General features: G+C 40.6%; 1 protein-coding gene across 2 annotated transcripts in view; it reads right to left on the bottom strand.

The window, feature by feature from the left end:
• The window catches only part of LOC142759518 (putative cation-transporting ATPase 13A5), a 177,826-nt gene that overhangs the window by 27,537 nt on the left and 127,952 nt on the right, over positions 1–22,337 (bottom strand). For both annotated transcript variants that reach the window (XM_075861765.1, XM_075861766.1), the window contains 5 exons: positions 16,174–16,298; positions 8,971–9,134; positions 6,240–6,377; positions 5,329–5,408; positions 4,833–4,875 (listed from right to left, as the gene is read on the bottom strand). In XM_075861765.1, coding sequence (XP_075717880.1) covers positions 4,833–4,875; positions 5,329–5,408; positions 6,240–6,377; positions 8,971–9,134; positions 16,174–16,298 — 550 coding nt within the window. The remainder of the gene's footprint in view (positions 1–4,832; positions 4,876–5,328; positions 5,409–6,239; positions 6,378–8,970; positions 9,135–16,173; positions 16,299–22,337) is intronic.

Raw genomic sequence — 22,337 nt, 5'->3', positions numbered from 1 at the left:
GTGACAACTGTTGTCATGGCAGCCCAGGGGCCCAATGAAGGCCCCTAGGACAGCCTTCACTCTGCCTCTGTTAAGCCCTGCCTGTGGCAGGTCTTAACAGAAGCCTGTAAAAATAACATTATACTGCAATATGTTAGTATTGCAGTGTATTGTACCAGTGATCTAACGATCACTGGTTCAAGTCCCCTAGGGGGCTAATTAACTGTGTAAAAAAAGTGAAAAAAAGTTTTTAGTAGTGAAAAAAAATATATATTAAAAGTTTTTTCCCCTAAAGTAATGTAAAAAATTCAAAAAGAAAACAAAATTGGTATCGCTGCATCCGTAAAAGTCTGAACTATTACAATATAGCATTATTTAATGCGCGTGGTGAACAGCGTAAAAAATAAAACCGTCAAACGGTAAAATCACAGTTTTTTTGTCAACTTAGCCGTCAAAATTTTTTTTATAAAATGGGATCAAAAAGTTCTACGTACCAAAAAATGGTAACAATAAAAACTACAGCTCGTCCCGCAAAAAATAAGCCCTCAATCGATGTAAAAAGAAAAAAGGTCTCAGAAAGTTATGGCTCTCATTTTGTTTTTTAACAAAAAGATTTTAGCAAAAAATGTAGTAAAATATTAAAAAAAACTATATAAATTTGGCATCACTGTAATCATATTGAGCCACAGAATAAAGATAAGTTGTTGTTTTTTCCACATGGTGAAAGCCGTAAAAACTAAACCCAAAAAACAATTGAAACTACAACTACCAGTAGAAACTACAACTCCTCCCACAAATAATAAGCCTCACACTATTCTATTGACAGAAAAATAAAAAAGTTATGGTTCTTGGAACACGGGGAGTGAAAACGAAAATGAAAAATCAAAAAATGGCTCAGTCCTGAAGGGATTAAAGAAGAATTACATAGTTGAGAAGGTTGAAAAAAGACACACGTCCATCAAGTCCAACCTATAATCTTATTGTGTTAATCCAGAGGAAGGCAAAACACCCATGAGGTGGAAGCCAGTTGCCTCATTAGGGGAAAAAAATTCCTCCCTGACTCCAAATATGGAAATCAGAATAAATCCCTGGATCAACGTTCTATCTCCAGAATCTAGTACTATTATATATTTTTTTTTTAAACGTCAAGGCCCTTCTTAAACTTGTTCAAAGAATCAACCACCACAACTTCCTGTGGCAGAGAGTTCCACAATCTTGGTACAGGTCTAGGTGTAAAAAGATCATTAGAAAAATCTCTGTACTCTCCAATTATATATCTGTACATTGTAATTAGATTGCCCCTAAGGCCTCATGCACACGACCGTGCCCATAATACAGCCCGCTGTTGCGTAGTGATACGGAAAGGTGTCCGCGGCCAATAGAACATATTTTTTCTAAACTGAATAGCCCCAAGTTTTATGCCATATCCTGTGGATATGTCTGACAAGGTTTCTCGTGGGAAAACTCCTTTAAGTAGTTTGAACGCTTTATTTTTATCATTTATTGTCCCCCTTACTGTTTTATTCAACCACATTGGTTTCATCCTGTCTATAGCTTGTTTATTCTTATAAAGTATATATTTTTTACAGAACCTATTTAAGTGGCTTTTAAAAAAAAAGTGGCTTTTAAAAATGTCCCATTTCGTTTGTGTATTTTTATTTTTGAAGACATTGTACCAGTTTATGCCCTTAAGGTCATCATCCTTTAGCCCAAGAAAATTGGCCTTTCTGAAGTTTAGTGTTTTTGTAGGTACTCTACCAAACACCTTATTAAAGGATACATGAAAACTTATTATGATGTGGTCACTATTGCCTAGGTCATGCCCAACCTGTACTTTTGATATCCTGTCCGGCCTATTTGTTAAAGTTAGCTCTAGAAGTGCCCCCCCCTCTTGTTGGGTCCTGCACCAGTTGTGAAAGGCAGGGACATAACTAGGAAAGACTGGGCCCCATAGAAAACTTTTGACTGCCCCCATAGCAAACGCGGGATGGGGGCTCTGGGCAGTTGCCCAATTTTCCCCACCCTAACGCCAGCCCTTCCTGCAGCCTATTAAATGGCAGAGTAGGGAGCTACCTCCATGCTCTGCCATAGCGTTCAATAGTATCTGGTTCGCCGCGCATGGGTGGGGGGGCTGTAATGGATGGTGACATGGGCCCCTCATGCCGTTGGCCCCGTAGCAGCCGCTATGGTTGCTACAGCGGTAGCTACGCCACTGGTGGAAAGTAATTGTAATTAATTATTGTCAAAAACCTGTTTTCTTTTTAGGACCTGCAGGTTTCTGCCTCCCAGTCTGTATCAGGGTAGTTAAAGCCCCCCCCATAATAATGACTTCATTATGATTTTCTGCCTCATCTTTTTGTTTATTTGTTGATTTTCTGCTTCTTACATTATATTTGGAGACTTATAACAAACCCCTATCAGTATTTTATTATTATTTCTCCCTCCACTTATTTCAATCCCTAGGGACTTCACATAATCATTTTCCTCATAGACATCATCACGCAGGATGGGTTTTAGGTAGGATTTTACATATAAGCAAACCCCTCCCCCTTTCTTATTAGTCCGATAATTTCTAAACACACTGCAACCCTGCAAACTAACAGCCCAGTTATAGCCATCACCCAGCCATGTCTCACTTATCTCCACTATGTCACAATTCTCCTCCAGCATTATCAATTCTAATTCCTCAATTTTGTTATTGAGGATTCTGGCATTAGTATACATGCACTTTATATATTTATCCGCTTTTCTTCCTATTAACTGTTCTAACTCATTCCTTTTTAATCCATGTTAATTTCTTAGCCCCAGTTCACTAGCTACGCTGTTCTCCTATACAGTAATTGTCCCCACATTCCCTAGTTTAAAGACTCCTCCAGCCATCTTTTCCCCCAACACATCTGCACCCTCCCCATTTAGGTGCAGCCCATCCCTATTGTAGATTCTGTAGCCAACAGAGTAGTCGGACCATTTCTCTAAGAACCCAAACCCCTTTGTCCTGCACCAATTCTTTAGCCACTTGTTCACCTCCCTAATCTCCCACTGTCTCTCTGGTGTGGCACGTGGTACAGACAGTATTTCTGAAAATACTACATTTGAGCTCTTTGCCCTAAGCTTCTTACCCAAGCCCCCGAAATCATGTTTTAGGATTTCCCACCTACTTCTATATTTGTCAATGGGCACCATGACCGTTGGGTCTATACCAGCCCCTCCCAATAATCGGTCAACCCGATCCACGATATACCGAACCCGAACACCCGGAAGACAGCAAACTGTTTGGTATTTCTGGTCTTTGTGATAGATTGCCCTATCTGTTCCTCTAATAATACAGTCTCCCACTACCAGGACATGTTTAGCTTTTCATATGCTCCCATTACCTTCCTTACTGGAGCATACATTCCCCTGGTTGCTAGAGGAGGTGTCTAGTTGCTGCAGGTACCCCTGACCTGACTTCCCCCTCATTACCCAACTTGGCAAACTTTTTGGGGTGTTCCAGATCAGGACTAGTCTCCCTGACACTCTTTCTTCTACCCTTCCTTCTAAATGTTACCCAGTTAGCTGCCTCAATAGCCTGAGCCTCCTTTCTTCCATCCTCCCCTGCATCTGCCCCAGTGAGTGCTTGCTCAGTGAGCAGCAAACTCCTCACCATGTTGTTAATTGCCCGCAGTGTTTAAAGTTGCTCACTTAATTCCAGAATCTGGGCTTCCAAATGGGCTATTCTCACACACCCTGCACAGCAGTATGGTCCCTCAAATGGCTGTTCAATGAGAGCATACATGGCACAGAATATACACTGGGTAGCATTGGCAGCAATGGGGTTCATTGTGTCTAATGGGGATTTAACAGTCAATATACCGTTGTAGGGAAAAAAATACACTAAACACCCCAAACAACAACAATTTCTTCTAAAGTGACTTAACCTAAAGTTACTGAATCTTAAAGTGGTTGACCGCTAAACGACAACTGATGACCTATCCACCGGATAGGTCATCAGTACATGATCTGTGGGGTTCGACACCCGGACCCCACATCGTTAAGCCGCTCCGGCTGCCTCAGAGCACCAGACATACATGCCGGAAGCAGTTGGCTCCGGCCAGGGAATAGCGTCCAAGCTGCAGTTCTGAAGCATGGCCGCTATGCTATGTATGGAGCCAACTGCTTCCGGCTCCGTACATAGCATAATGGGCAACAACATCCTGTGCTCGGATGCAGTCGGAGCGGCTTAACGGTGCGTGGTCCAGGTGTCGGACCTGCACCGATGATATACTGATGACCTATCTGGTGGATAGGTCATCAGTTTTTCAGTAGTGGACAAACCCTTTAAGTCACACTCAAGACACCGCACACTCCCACACTCGCTTTGCCACTTAGCTGCTGTTTCCAGTAAGGTCTATGGCTGCATATTGATTTAGTGACATGCGGTTGCAAAAAAAATAAAAAAAATAAAAAATACAAGCATGTCTCATGACATGCCATATTACAAAGCATTAGAATGAATATCATGCATATCATTGGGCATTAAGCTTGCAGCAGTGTCTTCACACCACAAATGTAACATAAATGCTCCAAAATTATTGGACATCAGCGCAACTGTCACTACTTTATGCTGCCCTCAGACAGGGCAGCATAAAAACCTGAAAGATCCTCTGTAAATACAAGTATATTATGGGGTTTCTTATCAGAGATAGTAACCATTAACCAATACTATGTTCTGTTGTTAAAACCAATTATAAGACCTTGTTCAAACAGTGCAAATGTGGTGCATTTTTATATGTATTTTTTTAATAGACCAGGAATGGATCCAAAACCGAATAACATTATATAGGAAAAACTAATACTTTTCTCAAATTTCTTACCCCACAATCATTTGCTCCATCTCCACACATACCAACATAATAGCTAAAATAAAAGAATAAAATATCAGTCAATACATACATACTAGTGTTCTTTTTTGCCTACCCATACGGATGTATACATGCTAAAATGCTGTCATAAAATAAACAAATGTGTTCAAGATTGCTAAATCTCCTAGAAGGAGGACCTTAGAGTGCAGGACTTCTGTGAGGTTTGGCACAAAACAACTATGCCAGCTCATTGCCAATGTCTATTTTATGCTAGGCCATAATTTCCATTAGCAGCAATCTATAGTCATCATAAAACACCAATTAGTAATAGTTCCAATAATCATCAGATCATTTATTTTTAAAATCATCTGTGAAATCTACAGGTTAAGATTAAAAAATAGACCCAATCAAAATAATGAGCTCTAACATTGGATTATAGTCACTTTCAGCTTTAAGGAAAAAAACAAATGATGTTGGATGTCAGAAAAGATTTATTTAGTTAACTCACTCTGTTTTTTGCAAATCTTCTATAATGCTAGATTTTTGTTTTGGCGTCATTCTGCCAAAAATAGTTCCATTAAGAAGAATCTAAAACACAAAGTCAAAAAGTGATACATGAAATATTGAATTATATATATTTGCAGTCGTATCGTCATCAAAGAAGGCTGTGCAACTAGACTTCCGGTCCCCCTCCAGCACTATGAAAATCTATAAACATCTCAGAATCAGCGCGACGGGGAACCGGAATATATATTAGCGAGTGTACTCACATACTACAGTGAGTATACTGCTAATAAATTTTGATCCCCACATAACCCCTTTAAGACAGATAGCTAACAGGCATTGTCACAAGACAGCCCGAGGGCCTCTCTCAAGCCCCGGACTGGGAGTGTAAATGAGAGTACCATCTCTTTGTTTACAGATGTAGCAACCCTTGTCTTGATTTTGATAACTTGCTCTAGTGTGCTAACTTATAATGAAGCCATTGAAAACCATTGAAAAAGTCAAGTTAAAGTTTCTAGCCACTGTGTATTTAACACGTTTAATATCAAGTCAAAGAACGCTACATCTGTATGTCCTCTAGGTACCCCAATCTCTATAGACCATGATGTCTAAGGGGTAAAAGAGAAGGTAATTACTTGGACTTTGGGCTATTATTATGGCAGTTTGGCTGCCAAACACAGATACCCTTTTACTAACATCTATTCAGTCATATCTCTATGGTTGCAACGTATGGAGCATCGCAGTAAGGTATGCATTCTAACAAAATGTTTTTTATCTAGATAAATAAATATTTCTGCTTTCTCTATGTTTTGAGGTGATACATTTGCATTTAAAAGTTTTTAATCAATTCTTTTTTTACCCCAATTCATTGACATTACCATTTCTTAACAAAAATAAAATAAAATGAACACTTACATCTGGCACCATGTCAGGAAAATGTTGCTTGATAACTTCATATGATTTCCCGCTCATTGCATAATGATATTTCCCTGCACGTGCATTAAATCCCCAGGTAATATCAGAGGTTGTGGTTATGATCTGCTTCATGGTTTTCTGGTAAAACAAGAATTTATTTATGTTTTTCAGATAATTTTATCATCAATAAATAGAACAATGCTGTCAAAACATTCCTCTGGAGAGGTTCACAGCCGTATAATTCGTTCAGTCGTATAGTAATAGTTTGCAAAGGATGCACTTATGACTGGGTAATATAAGGGAGGTAACAGTGGTTCTATAGCGAGCAATGATACAATGGCCTGCCTCATGCCTTAACTTACATTAAGAAAACACATTAGACAAAGTTACCTTACTTTAGAAATTAATGCTTACTGGTATATATCTTGATCTAATCTAGAAAATCTTTAAAAAATGGGCGACTTGAAAATACATTGCACTATATATTATAGCCCAGAACTGCATTTAAGATTACATTTGTTGGTACTAGACACACTATTAAAAGCTTAGCTGAGATGGTATAAGACAAAGCAATTTACTATTGTTTTAGATAACCCTTTCTTAATATTATTCTCTTAAGGTGGAATTTTTACTGTCCGCAAATACTGATACACATCCGTAGCCGTCCGAAAGCGCACACAGACTTCCATTAGCGAGTCTGTGCCACAATTGCGGACAGGAATAGGACCGGTTCTATATTTTGCAGATCATTTCTACGGCCCGTGCACACATCCGTAAATATACGGAAAGGTGTCCGTGGCCTTTAGAAATTAATGGGTCCGCAATAACATCCGTAATTACCTGATCTGTAATTACGGATGAAAACTACGCTTGTGTGCATGGGGTCTAAAGCGTACCTAACTTTTCAGGTGACTTTTCAGAATAAGCTGATATATTTATGTACATGAGTAATAACACTATTTCTGGCCATTATATGACTTATATTCTTCATTATTTAGCAGTTTCTCCTCTGCAAGCTTTCTCTCTAAGGCCTTGTTCACATGGCAGAAATTTTGCAGCGGAGCCTGCAGCGGATTCCGACGCAAAATTCCGCCTCTCTTTCATTCCAATTTAGAGTCAGACGCTTCTTTTTCCTGCTAGCTGATTTTTTCAGCTAGTGGGAAAAAGAAGCGTCCTGCTCGATCTTCGGGCAGATTGTGCCCGAACCTCCCATTGAAGTCAATGGGAGAATGAATCTTCATGCTGACAGCAGGAATAATTCCACATTGGATTTAGTGGCGGGGCCGCCACGCAAAATCAGCCGTGTGAACAGTGCCTTATTCTCAGGTTTCTCTGAGCTAGTGGGTGGAGCTTAATGGCTATCATGTTTTCTATACACTGCACACAGTGAAGAGGATAATCTTGGTTTATTTTCTCTATCTATCACATATATAGAATCTACTGCTAGCAGCATGGAGGAGATTATACAGCAGTACAGACCAGTGTAAGTGAGAATCCAGTGTAAAGGATCTGCCAGGTACTACGTCTGTGTATACTCCCGGGATTAATCAGTCGACACCTGAGGCCAGACCTCCTAGACTGACACCGGCTCCCACCAACCAGGGTTGCAGGCTCAGGAGTGGGAGAGCCTATCGCGGCCTGGTCAGTCGGAGTTAGCTCCGCCCCCTGTCCATTTATACCTGCCGTGTTCTCTTCCTCAGTGCTTGTTATTCTTCTTGGATTCCTGGCCCCACTGCTGCCTTGCTCCAGCCTGCTTCTGCCGTGCTTCTGCCTTGCTTCAGTTCCGCTTATCCTGCTTCGCTTTTCCCCTGGCTTGCTTCCTGCTCCGTGCTCTCGTTGGTATACTCCACTACATCCTGATCCTGACTGACTCATTCACCGCTCCGTTTCCTCGCGGCGTTCCGTGGGCTACTGCCCCTTCCCTTGCATGTTCCCTGTTTGTTCTCCCTTGCACTTAGACAGCGTAGGGACCGCCGCCAAGTTGTACCCCGTCGCCTAGGGCGGGTCGTTGCAAGTAGGCAGGGACAGGGCGGTGGGTAGATTAGGGCTCACTTGTTCCCTTCACCCCCTTCCTGCCATTACATCCAGCACTAAAGTGGCACAGAAATCTTACCAACAGCCTGTATCTCTCTCTCTGATTCTGCTTCCTCCCCCTGCTCTCACTTCCCCTCTCCATAGACTTGTATAGGCAGTGTGTCTGTGTCTGGCTCACTTTCTCCCACTCCCCTCGCCATAGAATTGTATTGGCAGGCAGTGAAGAGACACACTCCCACCTTCTGAAGCCCATCAATTCTGCTCTGCAACATAGGATGGACTTTGCTTGACAACAGGAAGTGGACAGCAGATAACAGGAAGGGAGACACATGGTGGCAGTCACTTCACATAGAATTTGCATGGATAAAACAATTAAATTTTAACAGTAAGTAAATTACAAAGTTAATCTATATCAGGTATACTATTATATTAGCAGAAGTTGTTTGAAAAGTTACTGTAGATTTAAGATGGACAGTTTTGTATTTAAAGTAGAGTGGCAAAAATTGTTTCTGCTGCTAACAATCAATTTTAAGTAAACAATATTGTTTACAATTAAGAAATATTTTTTTAGGAAAACTACCCACCTTTATATTATTATTGTTCTAAGGTAGAATTTCTTTCTATTTAAAAAAAACATAAAAGTTGCTGTCTCGCTCCAACACTATCATGCATAAGTCAATTTGGTAATATAACTTACATTTTGTGTGTGTGATATGTCTCTGTTGCTTTCCACTGACTGGCTTGTAAATGACGCAGGACTTTCACCACGAGGTTCACAGGCTTCTAACATGATTAAACTGGAAGTATCAGGTACCATCTCAGAGCTCAGTCCCACTGTACAGGCCGTTTGAAGGTTGTCACCTTTCAATAAATTAACATATTATAACATAATAAATTAGCATATTAATGTAGATCGTTATTTTATAATCAAAGAGTGTTTTAAAATGAATTAAGACATTTAGTTGCAAAGTAGGTAAGCATTATTATCGACGCGTCCTGTAACCAAGTGATGCGCCGCTGATGTTCCTGCCTCACCCCCTCCTCACATAGGGATGCGTCCTGTAACCAAAATGATGCGCTGCTGCCTATTGAAGCAGTCACCAATCAGAGCCGGTTATGCAGATCTGATGAAAGTGAAATGATAGCTGATTGGTCTTTGGGCCAGACCATTCAGCCTGCTTCCATAACTTATAAAGAGATGCTAACCAAGCCACAGACGCCATTCTTTACAGCCGCTCTACCCTGAAGAGACTGTTTAGCGTTGTGAAACATATAGGAATGCTGAATCGAGACCTCGTTTTTTAACATCACCAATGTCCATGTCATCCACCGTCATTCAATATTAAAGGGGGCTATTAAGGGAAACAGGCAGTGATCTCAGCCTGTGCCCATCTGTATGTAAATAGGAGGAATGTCTCCAGCCTCTCTAAGTTGATAATAGGAGGAATGCCTCCAGTATCCCAACGATAATAAAGGGAAACTTTTCAGGAATTTAATCTAATGCAGTTATAGGCTTCCTCGTTTTAGATATATATTTAGTAATAGCACCCTTTTCACTGTGATCAATAAAGTCTAACAACAGACACAACAACAGTGGTTTCATGGTCAAAATATTTTAATACACTGTATGTTATACGTGAAGTGACACAAATTTTAATGCATATCATTCAAATTTAGTTTTATTTAATTTGAAGTCCACATAGTATCGTATTGGTTTGTGCAACGGGACAAGCCTTGTGTATATTAGAAGCATTATAAGTATAGTACTTCCCCTGTATGTTGTAATAGACCTATTCTGGTTTAACCCCTTCACGACCAGTGACGAAAATGTACGTCATGGTTGGGTGCTAGTTCCCGCACCAGGACGTTCATTTTCGTCAGATTTTCAAACTGTCACTCTGTGTAAACACAGAGTGACAAGTCCGTTCTGACCGCTGTCCTAGACAGCTGATCAGTTCTGTGAGTGGTCGAGAGACCAATCACGACGTCCTGGCGCCACGATCGCTATCATTGGTCAGTTACTGACCAATCATAGTGCGTGACGTAGTGTGCTAGGTGGAAAAGCCGGTGTTCGGCTCTGATCTCCTCAGTCCTGTCAGTTGTGTTGAGGAGATCAGAGCTGTGCTGCTTGATCCTCCTGTCATCATCAAAAAGTTAAAAAACAGACAAATTTAACCCTTACACTGCCTCCCCAATGTCCCTGTTACCATTCCCCTTATCCCTGTTACATTTGCTTTCATAAAAAAAATTGTACAAAAAATAAAAAAATATATAATTTATCGTTCAGGTAGTGTTAGGTAGCGGCAGGTGTAGGACGTTAGTTAGCGTACTTTTTATTTTATTTTTGTTATAAAGAAAAAAAAAAAAGAAAAAAGAAAAAAAAAAAATTTTTTGGGGGGGATTTGTTTAGTGTTATAGGTAGCGTTAGGGATTTGGCGTTAATTCGCGTTAGGTGTAGGGCTAATTAGGTGCGTTTTAGGGTCTTGTATAAAGAAAAAGGAATTGTTTAGTGTTATAGGTAGTGTTAGGGATTGGGCGTTAATTAGCGTTAGATAGGTGTAGGGTTAGTAAGGTACATAGTCGTTACACATTATCTAGTGCGTGTTAAATATAAATATATATATATATATATATATATATATATAAAAGATTTTGATCTAAAATAATGGCTCAGCGGATGTTTACAGCAGAGGAGGCGTATGCAATGTTGTGCTCTGATACAGACACTGCAAGCGAAAGTGAGGAGCAGTTTTTATTATCATCCTCATCATCTAGTAGCGACAGTGATGAGCCCCAAGCACAGCGGAGCAGGCCTAGTGAAAGTCAGCCGAGTGTTAGTGACCCTGATTGGCAGTCCGCCGCCACATTTATTCCCCAAATTCCTGATTTCATACCTGCCGCAGGAATTAACATCAACACCACAGGATTTAGCGAGGGAGATTTTTTTAAAATCTTCTTTTCAGAAGATTTAATTAATCTAATAATTACTCAGACAAATTTATATGCCAACAATTTTATTTTAACTCACCCCGATTCATTTTATGCCAGGGAAAACAACTGGCAGCCGGTTGACAAAGCAGAAATGCTTAAATATTGGGGACTACTATTGAACATGGGCCTTGTAAAAAAGCCGACTATAAGATCGTACTGGTCGACGGATGTCCTGTACGATACGCCCCTGTATCGTGCAGTGATGACGCGCAATCGTTTTGAGGCCGTAATGAGATTTATCCATTACAACGACAATGCACAATGCCCCCCAGCAAGTGACCCCAACCGTGATCGGCTATTTAAAATTAGGCCTCTTATAGAGCATTTCAATTTAAAATTTGCTGAGGCATATACGCCTGATAAAAATGTTGCTGTGGATGAATCCCTGGTTTCATTTAAAGGGAGGCTAAAATTTCGGCAGTATATACCCACCAAGAGGGCCAAATATGGCATGAAAGTATATAAAATTTGTGAGAGCAGCACTGGTTTTACCCATCGTTTTAGGGTATACGAGGGAAAGGACACCCAGATCAACCCCCCAGAATGCCCAGCCATGCTCAATGTAAGTGGCAGAATTGTTTGGGACCTAATTCACCCGCTGTTGGACAAGGGTCATCACTTGTATGTAGATAATTTTTATACGAGTGTGCCCTTGTTCCAATGTCTATTGGCCAGAAAAACCGTAGCTTGTGGCACAATTAGACGGACCCAAAAAGGCCTTCCAAAGACCCTGGTAAATTTAAAATTAAAACGTGGTGAAAAGAAAACCCTTTGTAAGGCAAAGGTAATGGTGGTTAAATACCGAGACAAAAAAGATGTCTTTATCTTGACATCAATTCATGCAGATGAAAGCAGCCCTGTGCCTGTACGTGGGAGAGATGCCACCATTTCTAAACCCCTCTGCATACAGCAATATAATAAGCACATGGGAGGGGTGGACCTTGCCGACCAAATGCTGCAACCCTATAGCGCAGTAAGGAAGTCAAGGATCTGGTACAAGAAATTGGCAATAAATCTGGTGCAAATGGCACTTTATAATTCTTTTATTATTTTTCGGAAGGCAGGCAACAACGGACCTTACCTGAACTACCAGGAAAAAGTAATAAAAAACCTAATTTTCGGAAACCAGGGTGGTGATGGCAGGGCTACAACTTCAAGTGAGGCCAGCAGGGTGATTCCGGGACAGCATTTCCCTTCCCAAGTGCCCCCAACCGCTAAAAAGACACGTCCACAAAAAAGGTGCCGTGTGTGTTTTAAAAATGGTATTAGGAAAGACACGGGCTACCAATGTGAGTCCTGCCCAGACAAACCAGGGCTGTGCATACACGAGTGTTTCCGAACATATCATTCCTCACTAGATTACTAATTTTTTTTGAAGATTTTATTTGCACTACTGTTTTGTCCCTTCAAACATTTCCATTATTTGATTTTCTAATCCTTTTCACCCCATTTCCCATTATCATATTGGACACGCTAAAATGAAAATACTCATTATACCCCTAGATGAATATCTTGAGGTTTTTTTAATTCATAGAATTATTTTTCTTTGGCATAACACCTTACAGTGGGGCCTAAAACATTTTCAAGCAAAATATGAGTCCTGAAAGCCTCCGGGTGCTCCCTCCCTTTCGGGCCCTGTCGTGTCTCCAAGCAATGCATTAGGGTCACAATGGGGGCATTTTTGAAAACAGGAGAAACAGGGTGATATATTTTGGGGTGTGTTTCTTCATTCTCTTGGTCGCTTTATACAGAAATCGGTCTTCAAAGTGATACTTTTATGAAAAAAGTGTTTTTTGGTTTTTTTTCACCTGCTATGCATTAAATTTAGCAAAAAACTGTGGGGTCAAAGTACTCACTACAGCCCTAGATAAATACCTTAAGGGGTCTAGTTTTCTAAATGGGGTCGTTTATGGGGAGATTCTATCGTTCTGGTAGTTCAAAACCTCTCCAAATGTACAGTGGGGCCTAAAACATTTTCAAGCAAAATATGAGTCCTGAAAGCCTCCGGGTGCTCCCTCCCTTTCGGGCCCTGTCGTGTCTCCAAGCAATGCATTAGGGTCACAATGGGGGCATTTTTGAAAACAGGAGAAACAGGGTGATATATTTTGGGGTGTGTTTCTTCATTCTCTTGGTCGCTTTATACAGAAATCGGTCTTCAAAGTGATACTTTTATGAAAAAAGTGTTTTTTGGTTTTTTTTCACCTGCTATGCATTAAATTTAGCAAAAAACTGTGGGGTCAAAGTACTCACTACAGCCCTAGATAAATACCTTAAGGGGTCTAGTTTTCTAAATGGGGTCGTTTATGGGGAGATTCTATCGTTCTGGTAGTTCAAAACCTCTCCAAATGTACAGTGGGGCCTAAAACATTTTCAAGCAAAATATGAGTCCTGAAAGCCTCCGGGTGCTCCCTTCCTTTCGGGCCCTGTCGTGTGTCCAAGCAATGCATTAGGGTCACAATGGGGGCATTTTTGAAAACAGGAGAAACAGGGTGATATATTTTGGGGTGTGTTTCTTCATTCTCATGGTCGCTTTATACAGAAATCGGTCTTCAAAGTGATACTTTTATGAAAAAAGTGTTTTTTGGTTTTTTTTCACCTGCTATGCATTAAATTTAGCAAAAAACTGTGGGGTCAAAGTACTCACTACAGCCCTAGATAAATACCTTAAGGGGTCTAGTTTTCTAAATGGGGTCGTTTATGGGGAGATTCTATCGTTCTGGTAGTTCAAAACCTCTCCAAATGTACAGTGGGGCCTAAAACATTTTCAAGCAAAATATGAGTCCTGAAAGCCTCCGGGTGCTCCCTTCCTTTCGGGCCCTGTCGTGTGTCCAAGCAATGCATTAGGGTCACAGTGGGGGCATTTTTGAAAACAGGAGAAACAGGGTGATATATTTTGGGGTGTGTTTCTTCATTCTCATGGTTGCTTTACACAGAAATCGGTCTTCAAAGTGATACTTTTATGAAAAAAGTGAAATTATATTTTTTTACGCCTGCTTTGCATGAATTCTTACAAAAAAACTGTAGGGTCAAAATACTTACAACAGCCCTTAATAAATACCTTAAGGGGTGTAGTTTTCAAAATGGGGTCACTTGTGGGGGTTTCCACCATTCTGACACCGATGAGCCTCTGAAAACCTGGCTTGGTGCAGGAAAACAAAATGTACTTCAAAATGTATAAAATTCTTACTAAATTTGTAAGTCCTCTAAATTGCTAGAAAAAAATTTTTTTTTTTCAAAAGTGCTGCCAAAATAGAGTAAAGAGATGGAAATATATATTTAATAAAAAAAATTGTACAGTATGTATGTACATATATGACATATTACAGTTAAAAATAGGGAAAAATGATAATTTTTACAAAATTTCTTCAATTTTTCTATTTTTTTAATAATTTCCGCAAATCGTATCAGTCTACTTTTACCACTAAAATAAAGTACAACATGTGACGAAAAAACAATGTCAGAATTACTTGGATATTCAAAACTTTCACAGAGTTATTCTCTGATAAAGTCAGACATACCAGATTTGACAAATCTGGCTTGGTCATTAAGGTACAAACATGCCCGGTCATTAAGGGGTTAAGTTTTGCTATGTAAACATCAGGGATAATATTTTGACTTTGAATTGAGTGCACTGTCCTTTTAATCTAGACCATCCAACAGTCCTTTAGGCCTATAAGAATATGTACTCTAGGAGTACTACTCTGGCAAGATTGGTGCAATGCTGGAGCCTCACCCTCTCAGGCCGGATCACGACTGAGAGACATTTATGTACTCACTCTGGCATCTTTACACTAATGATTGATAATGCATAAAATACAATACACGTTTAATGGTGAAATGTGTTGAACTAAGATAAGATACAATAGGGCTCAAAACTCCCTTCTCTTGAGGATGGGGTTCTGGCACATAAGTGTCCTTGTCATGCTAATACCTCTATATATGCATATAGCCTTATTGGTAGGACAAGTATTGAAGGGCTTAATTCAAAAATAATGTGAACATAATTTCCCTGGATCTCACACAATTTTTGTCCTAACCCTATGGGACTGTTCACACGCATAGATTTTACTTTGGTGCACTTGTTGCAATGTTTAAACAATAATACATATATATACTTATTTTATATACGGTTCCTAATATAATAAAATCATAAACGTTGTGACCATAATGTATATTTATAGTTCTGCATTTAGGAATATGATACCTACTATCAAAAACGAAGTATTCATTATACAGAAAAGCCCTGCATTAGGAAAATATATATATATATATATATATATATATATATATTGATATTTACCACTGCTGATTAGTAAACTGTCATTTCTTAGGGGACTTTCCTAAACAGCAGCACTTTCCTGCGCGAGGGCAAGAGCAGGGTGAAGCTGAAGAGGGCTGCTCAACAGAGAGTTAGTAAGCAGGAAGGAGGGAGAGGTAAATGATAAGAGTGCAGGAGGACTGAGGAGAACTAGCGTGCACCAGGGGTACCACATGGAGCTGCCTGGGAAGGTGCTGCTGCAGTAGAGGATAGATACACTTATTTGGTACTTCTGACCTCTGTTGTAAGTATCCCTGATTTCTGAATACAAACTCAGTTCAATTTTAGTGCCCTTCTATGACAAAACGGTGCTAAAGTGGCAATGGATGGCAAATAGGGATCCCGTGCGCATTGAATAGACAGGAACGAAAGAGTAAATAAATGCCAATTCTGCGCCCATTTTCTCTTTAGTGTCCTTTTGTTCAGTGGCCCTTTTCTGCCCTATTGCCATTCATTGCCATTTTCCTTCTGCTTGGTATATATATGGCGGGGGGGGACAAGATTTGTGAACAGCCCAGGACCTATGATACACTTAATCCGCCGCTGCATGTGACAGTAATTAATTTCCACACCAAAATTATATTTTCTCACCTGTAACCATGATTGTTCTTATGTTTGCAGATTTTAGTTCATGAAGAACTGGTTTTGTTTCAGACTTGAGTCTATTTTCCATTACTAAAAAGCCAAGAAACTGAAGTTCATTCTCCACTTCTTCTCTGGAAAAAAGAAGTTATTTGAAGGACTAAAATCAACAGGTGAAATCATAGCTGACGCCTTTGAGTAACATTTCAGGAACACATACATTGTAGAGCACCTCATTCATACCCTCACAATACACCACACTCACAATGAGCTGGCCAATATTTGATCTTAGGATATGACTAAGGCATTTTGCCTCTGTTCTAGATCTATAGATAGCCTATTGGAAAGCGCAGTTGTTCCTCTGGGTCAGGGCCGTATTATAGTTTATGCTATGGAAATTGGTGCTGTAAATTCTGATGACTGCTGGTCATGTCTCTGTTACATTTACATTGACTAATTCTACTTGCACATGATAGATCAATGTGAGTCACTGGAGCCTTTAGTTGTAAATTCTGTCCTTAGACTTAACACAAATTCATGTGTAATCAATATTGTTACCTTCTTTAGTGGTAAGTGTTAGATGGGATGTAACCAAACCACTCATTGGAGTGGCCTATCTGTTAGCGGTAGTTGATCTTTGCCCTGTCATTGCAGTTACATAGTTACATAGTTAGTGCGGTTGTAAAAAGACACATGTCCATCAAGTTCAACCAAGGGATGGGAAAAGGGAAGGTAAAAATTTCTACAGTGGAGGAAAAAAGACTGAGTAACAGCATCAGAATAATATAGATTTACTGAAAGAATAATGTGTTCTTCCTCACATCCTGTAAATCATTTTGTAAAAATCTGGTTTAAGGCTTTAGAACTGTATATGTAGTTTTAGGCTACAGTCACATGACAGTGAAAAAAATGGCCATAAAAAACTGATCAACTGTAATTTTTTTCATGATCGTTTTGCATTAGTGTGTCTCCAAATTTTCGTCCAATTCTAGTCCGTCTATCCATTTTTAATCGCCATTTGTAATCCGTTTGCCATCCATTTTTCATGGCCATTAAACAAATGGATGGATTTAATTTGTCAGGGTTTTTTTTGTCCCAACCCCCTGAAAACACCTCAGTGCCCATGGCCGGGGATTCCACTCCAGGAGGATCCTCTGACGTCACTTTCCATATATACTGTCCCCGGCAACTTTCTGGCCGGGGATTCCGCTCCAGGAGGATCACCTGATGTCACCATCCATATATGGATAGTGACGCCAGAGGCTCTTCCAGGAGTGGAATCACCGGCCAGAGTGTCGGCAATGCTCTGGCCCGGGATTCCATTGCAGGAGGATCCCCTGATTGTTTGATTGTCCTTACATTGTCGTGTGAATGTAACCTTAACCCCTTCCCGACATTTGACCAATCCATACGTCATATCCGGGTAGGGGAAGTATGGAACGGGCTAACAGAGTGAACCCGCTCCATACGATGTGGGTGTCGGCTGTATGCTACAGCCGACACTTCACAGTAACAAGCGGTATCGTGCTCGAGCGCGATCCCTCTAGTTTAACCTGTTATATGCCACGGTCAATAGCGACCACAGCATTTAAATTGTTAGAAAGAGGGGCGACCCCCTCTAGCAGCTCATCGCGCCCCCCGCAATGAAATCCCGGGGTGGCGATAGTTGCTATGGCTGCCTGGGGGTCTGATGAAGGCCCCCAGGTCTGCCATCTTTGTGCTCCTAATAAGCCCTGCCTCGGAAAGACGATATACGGCAATATATTGGTGTTGCAGTATATCATGCAGGCGATCCAACGATCGCTGGTTGAAGTCCCCTTGGGGGACTAATAAAAAAACATATATTACAAATAAATTACATCTCTTTTTCTCCCACCTCTGCCCAAACCACCCCCCACCCACTTGTTTCTTGTGCTTCTATATTCAATTCTACTTATCTGGAAAAAACATATTCCACTGAGCGAAGATATCCTGAACCTCAATTCCATAATATTTCTTTAGAAACTCTCCCCACCTCTCCCGAGAGAGAGTACATCCATCTTGCTTCCCCTCATTCCTTCAACCACAACATTATTTTTTCCAAAATATCTATTATAATTTCCCTTAAAGAAGGTTGTGGTTTGCTCCAGTTTATCAAAAGGTTTAATCAGAATTTAACCTTGAACTCCAAAACTCTGAACCTTCTGGAGTTGATATAACATTTCTCCTTTACTATAAGTCTATATTCACATGACAGTGAAGAAAAAATGGCCATTGAAATCTGATCAACTGTCAGTTTTTTTATGCCTGTGTTGTATCAGTGTGTCTCCAAATTTTCATCCATTTCCAGTCTCTCTGTCGGTTTTTCATGACCAATAAAAAAATAGATGGATTTCATTTGACAGTTTTAATTTCAATCCCAACCCCCTCAAAACACCACAGTGCCCATGTAGATAATGCCGCAATGCCCCTGTAGATAATGCCACAGTGCCCACTGTAGATAGTGCCCACATAGATACTGCCAGTGCTCACATAGAACCATAGTGCCACAGTGCCCACTGTAAATAGTGTCACAGTGCCCACATATGAAGTGCCAGTGCCCACACAGAAAACGCCAGTGTCCCCTGTAGATAGTGCACATATAGTGCAACAGTGCCCTTGTAGATAATACCACACCCCCTTGAAGATACCGCTACACCCCCACTGTATATAGCGCCACACACACACACACCACTGTCCAAATTTGGACAGTGACACCAGGGACTTCTCCAGGAGCGGAATCCCCGGCCAGAGCGACGGTTCCACTCTGGCTGGAGATTCCGCTCCTGGAGGAGCCCCTGACGTTACTATCAATACATGGACAGTGATGTCAAGGGCTTCCCCAAGACAGGAGTCCCCGGCCAGAGTGCTTGCGATGCTCTGGCTGTGGACTCCATAATTGAAAGCCCTCATATTACTGTCCAGATATGGACAGTGACGTCAAGGGCTTCCCCGGTCTGAGCGCTTAAAGTAGCGCTGTACCCTGGGAGTCCTTTTGTGAGTGTCCGGATCAGTTTTTAACGGCTGTCACAAGGATTCATTCCTGAAACATGGCCGTTAAACACACACATTGAGCTCTATAGCAGCTGTGAAAATGGCCAAAAATAGGACATGTACTATTTTTTTACTACAAGAAATCACGGGTCGTTAAAAAAAACGGCAGTGTGTATACAGCCATAGATTTACATTGTTCTGAAAACGGCCGTGTAACTTTAGCCTAAGTAACAGATCCATTTGGCACCTTTACATGTTAAAGGATATTCCCATCATAGACTTTTATGGCATACCCACAGGATATGTACACCGCGTTCCAAATTATTATGCAAATGTTATTTTTCGCTGATTTTCCTAAATAGTCGATGCAAATGACAGTCAGTATAATCTTCAAGCCATCAACCGTTGGAGTATAATGCGAATTTTATTGAGTAAATCTCCTAATGGTAGATATTTTGCTTGAGGATGCTCCAAAGGTTCTCAATAGGGTTGAGGTCAGGGGAACATGGGGGCCACACCATGAGTTTCTCTCCTTTTATGCCCATAGCAGCCAATGACACAGAGGTATTCTTTGCAGCATGAGATGGGCTTAACAGAAGCATAGTAAAGGCATTCCTGGGGGCCTTTATTAGGCCCCTAGACTGCTATGACAACCGTCATCACCCCACGATCTCATTGCGGGGGAGATGAGCTGTCAGAGCAGGCCACCCCCCCTCTTTTCAATGCCTCAGATGCTGCGGTCGTCCCGGGTGTCAGCTGTAAAACACAGGTGACACCTGCTGCTTATGGAGAACGCTCAGTGCATGAGCACGCTCCAAACATCAGCCCCCGCAAAAGGACGTAATGGCACAGCCGGGTGCGCAAAGGGGTTTTTAACTAATTTAGTTATTTCAAATAAGTGAGTTCAGTGTAACGGAAAACAGTCATTTACTTTCATTTAGTCCTTTTATAGACAAAAGTCTACACAAACAACCTAATGAAAAAAAGAATATAAGCAAAAAACATTGCATTTGTGGTCTTTTCTAATCTATGTATCTAAGTTCCCATATAAGCTTTGCAGTTTGCCTGATTTAACAACACTTGAGTACTGTATGGCAGGACAAAAAATAAATAATTAAACGTACATTCTTTAAAAACACGTGCTAGTAGTCTTATATAAAGAGGAACAGTAACTGTTCCTTGTACGTCATATGAGCATGACATGAAATGTTTATTTAAACAAAGAGGAAACAGCTTAAAAAAAAATTACTGAGATGATTCAGCAGTGAAATATTTTTTTCCTGGTCTATTGTCCACTTCTGAATCCTGTCTTACTACCACAGGAACAAAGAAAACGTCATGATCAATCCTAAAATCAGTGACGGATACCGACATTACTGTGAAACATTTACTTATAAGTTATACATCATGTAAATCTGAAAGGGCATGTAGCGTCCCCTACTTTTATTGATGTTTATTTTCTTTGCTAGAAAATCTTTGTAGATCTATATCTAATGTAGGAGGTTAAAACAGAAAAGTTTAAGAACAGAATATCTACAATAAGCTTGAAAAATTTACAGAGTTTTGGAATCCCTTGGTGAGGTTCCAGACACAACCTTTTTACACAACCTGTCTTTTAGACAAACATGTAGACAGTTTCTCTGACAGATCTCTCGCTCACTTAGAGACTTGAATTGGGTTGAGAAACTTCTCACAGACACTTTACCTAAGGCTAAATCCATATCTAATATCTACTCCTTACACTTCCAAATCATACTATATAGGCGACTGGGAACGGGAACTTGAGGCAATTCTCAGAGATGGAACCCAAAATTTGGCTGCTACAAGTTGCTAATCCCACTACACTAGAGAGATCCAGAACCCCCCTCAATACAGCAACGGCGTGAGAAAGTTCATCAGCTTTTCCATTTTGAGTAATTATGCGGGTGGGAGCAGAATAGTAGGCAAAGATTCCTTTTTACATGGAATGCCTGGATTACGAATACGACACCTCAGCAAACATCTACCCTTCCCAGTATAACGACTTAACCTGGAAAGTATTCCTGCTGTCTTGAATACATTTCAATTAATGTGGTGATTGTCCCCCTGGATATTTTGACAATAACCTATATACATTTATTTCATTATTTATTTCACTGTTACCTTTTTGAAAGCTTACTTGCAGATGTGGCGGCAAGAGGCATCTCCGCCACAAATCTTAATTTATTGTTTCTGTTGTAATGTTCTGGTCTCGACATTGAATTGCTTTGTATTGTATTGGGTGTTCCGATGTTCTAGAATACTTTTTTGTTTATGTGTTTTAGAGCTTACGCAAGTATTAAGTTACACATGCTACCTTGTGAGGTGTGCCTTTATACTTGTAGTTATTTACTCTCACATTTAGTGTATGTTGTGAAAATTTCATTAAAAACTAATTTGAAAAACTTACAGAGCAAGAAAAATAATACATTGTGTCACATCAGGGAATACACCTACTATGTTTTTACAATACCTGCACAATTAAACTAAGCGTTTTATTCTTTAGTGTTATATTACTTAACGCATACCTCCCAATTTTCAAGCATCACAAAGAGGAACAACCGATGCGGCGCGTGCAGCGTGGCACAGATTGTTTTCCCCTTATAAGTCATGGCTTTAACCCCGCCCAGTCCCAGCCCATACACACCCGATTCAGCCCACACAGTATCATGCTCCCATAGTGCCTCCCCAATGTATAATGCCCCCATAGAACCCCTCACACAGTATAATGACTCTATAGCTGCCCCCACACAGCATAATGCCTCAAAGTGCCTCTTACACAGTATAATGCCATATAGCTGCCCCCCACACAGTATAATGCCTCAAAGTGCCTCTCACACAGTATACTGCCCCTACACAGTATAATGCCCCATAGATGCGCCCATACAGTATAAGTCAAACACAGATGCCCCCATACAGTATAAGGCCCACACATATGCCCCCATACAGTATAAGGCTCACACAAATTCCCCCATTGAGTATAATGCCCCATAGCTGCCACCATACAGTATGTCTCAGCTGCCACCATACAGTATAATTCCCCCTTAGCTGCCCCATACAGTATAATGCCCCATAGCTGCCCTCATACAGTATAATATCTTATCTGCCCCTAGTGCCAGTACCACATAGATCGTGCCACAGTG

This window comes from Rhinoderma darwinii, chromosome 4, assembly GCF_050947455.1.
Source record: "Rhinoderma darwinii isolate aRhiDar2 chromosome 4, aRhiDar2.hap1, whole genome shotgun sequence".
Classification (NCBI taxonomy): Eukaryota; Metazoa; Chordata; class Amphibia; order Anura; family Rhinodermatidae; genus Rhinoderma; species Rhinoderma darwinii.
This window is presented reverse-complemented; position numbering and strand designations above follow the sequence as displayed.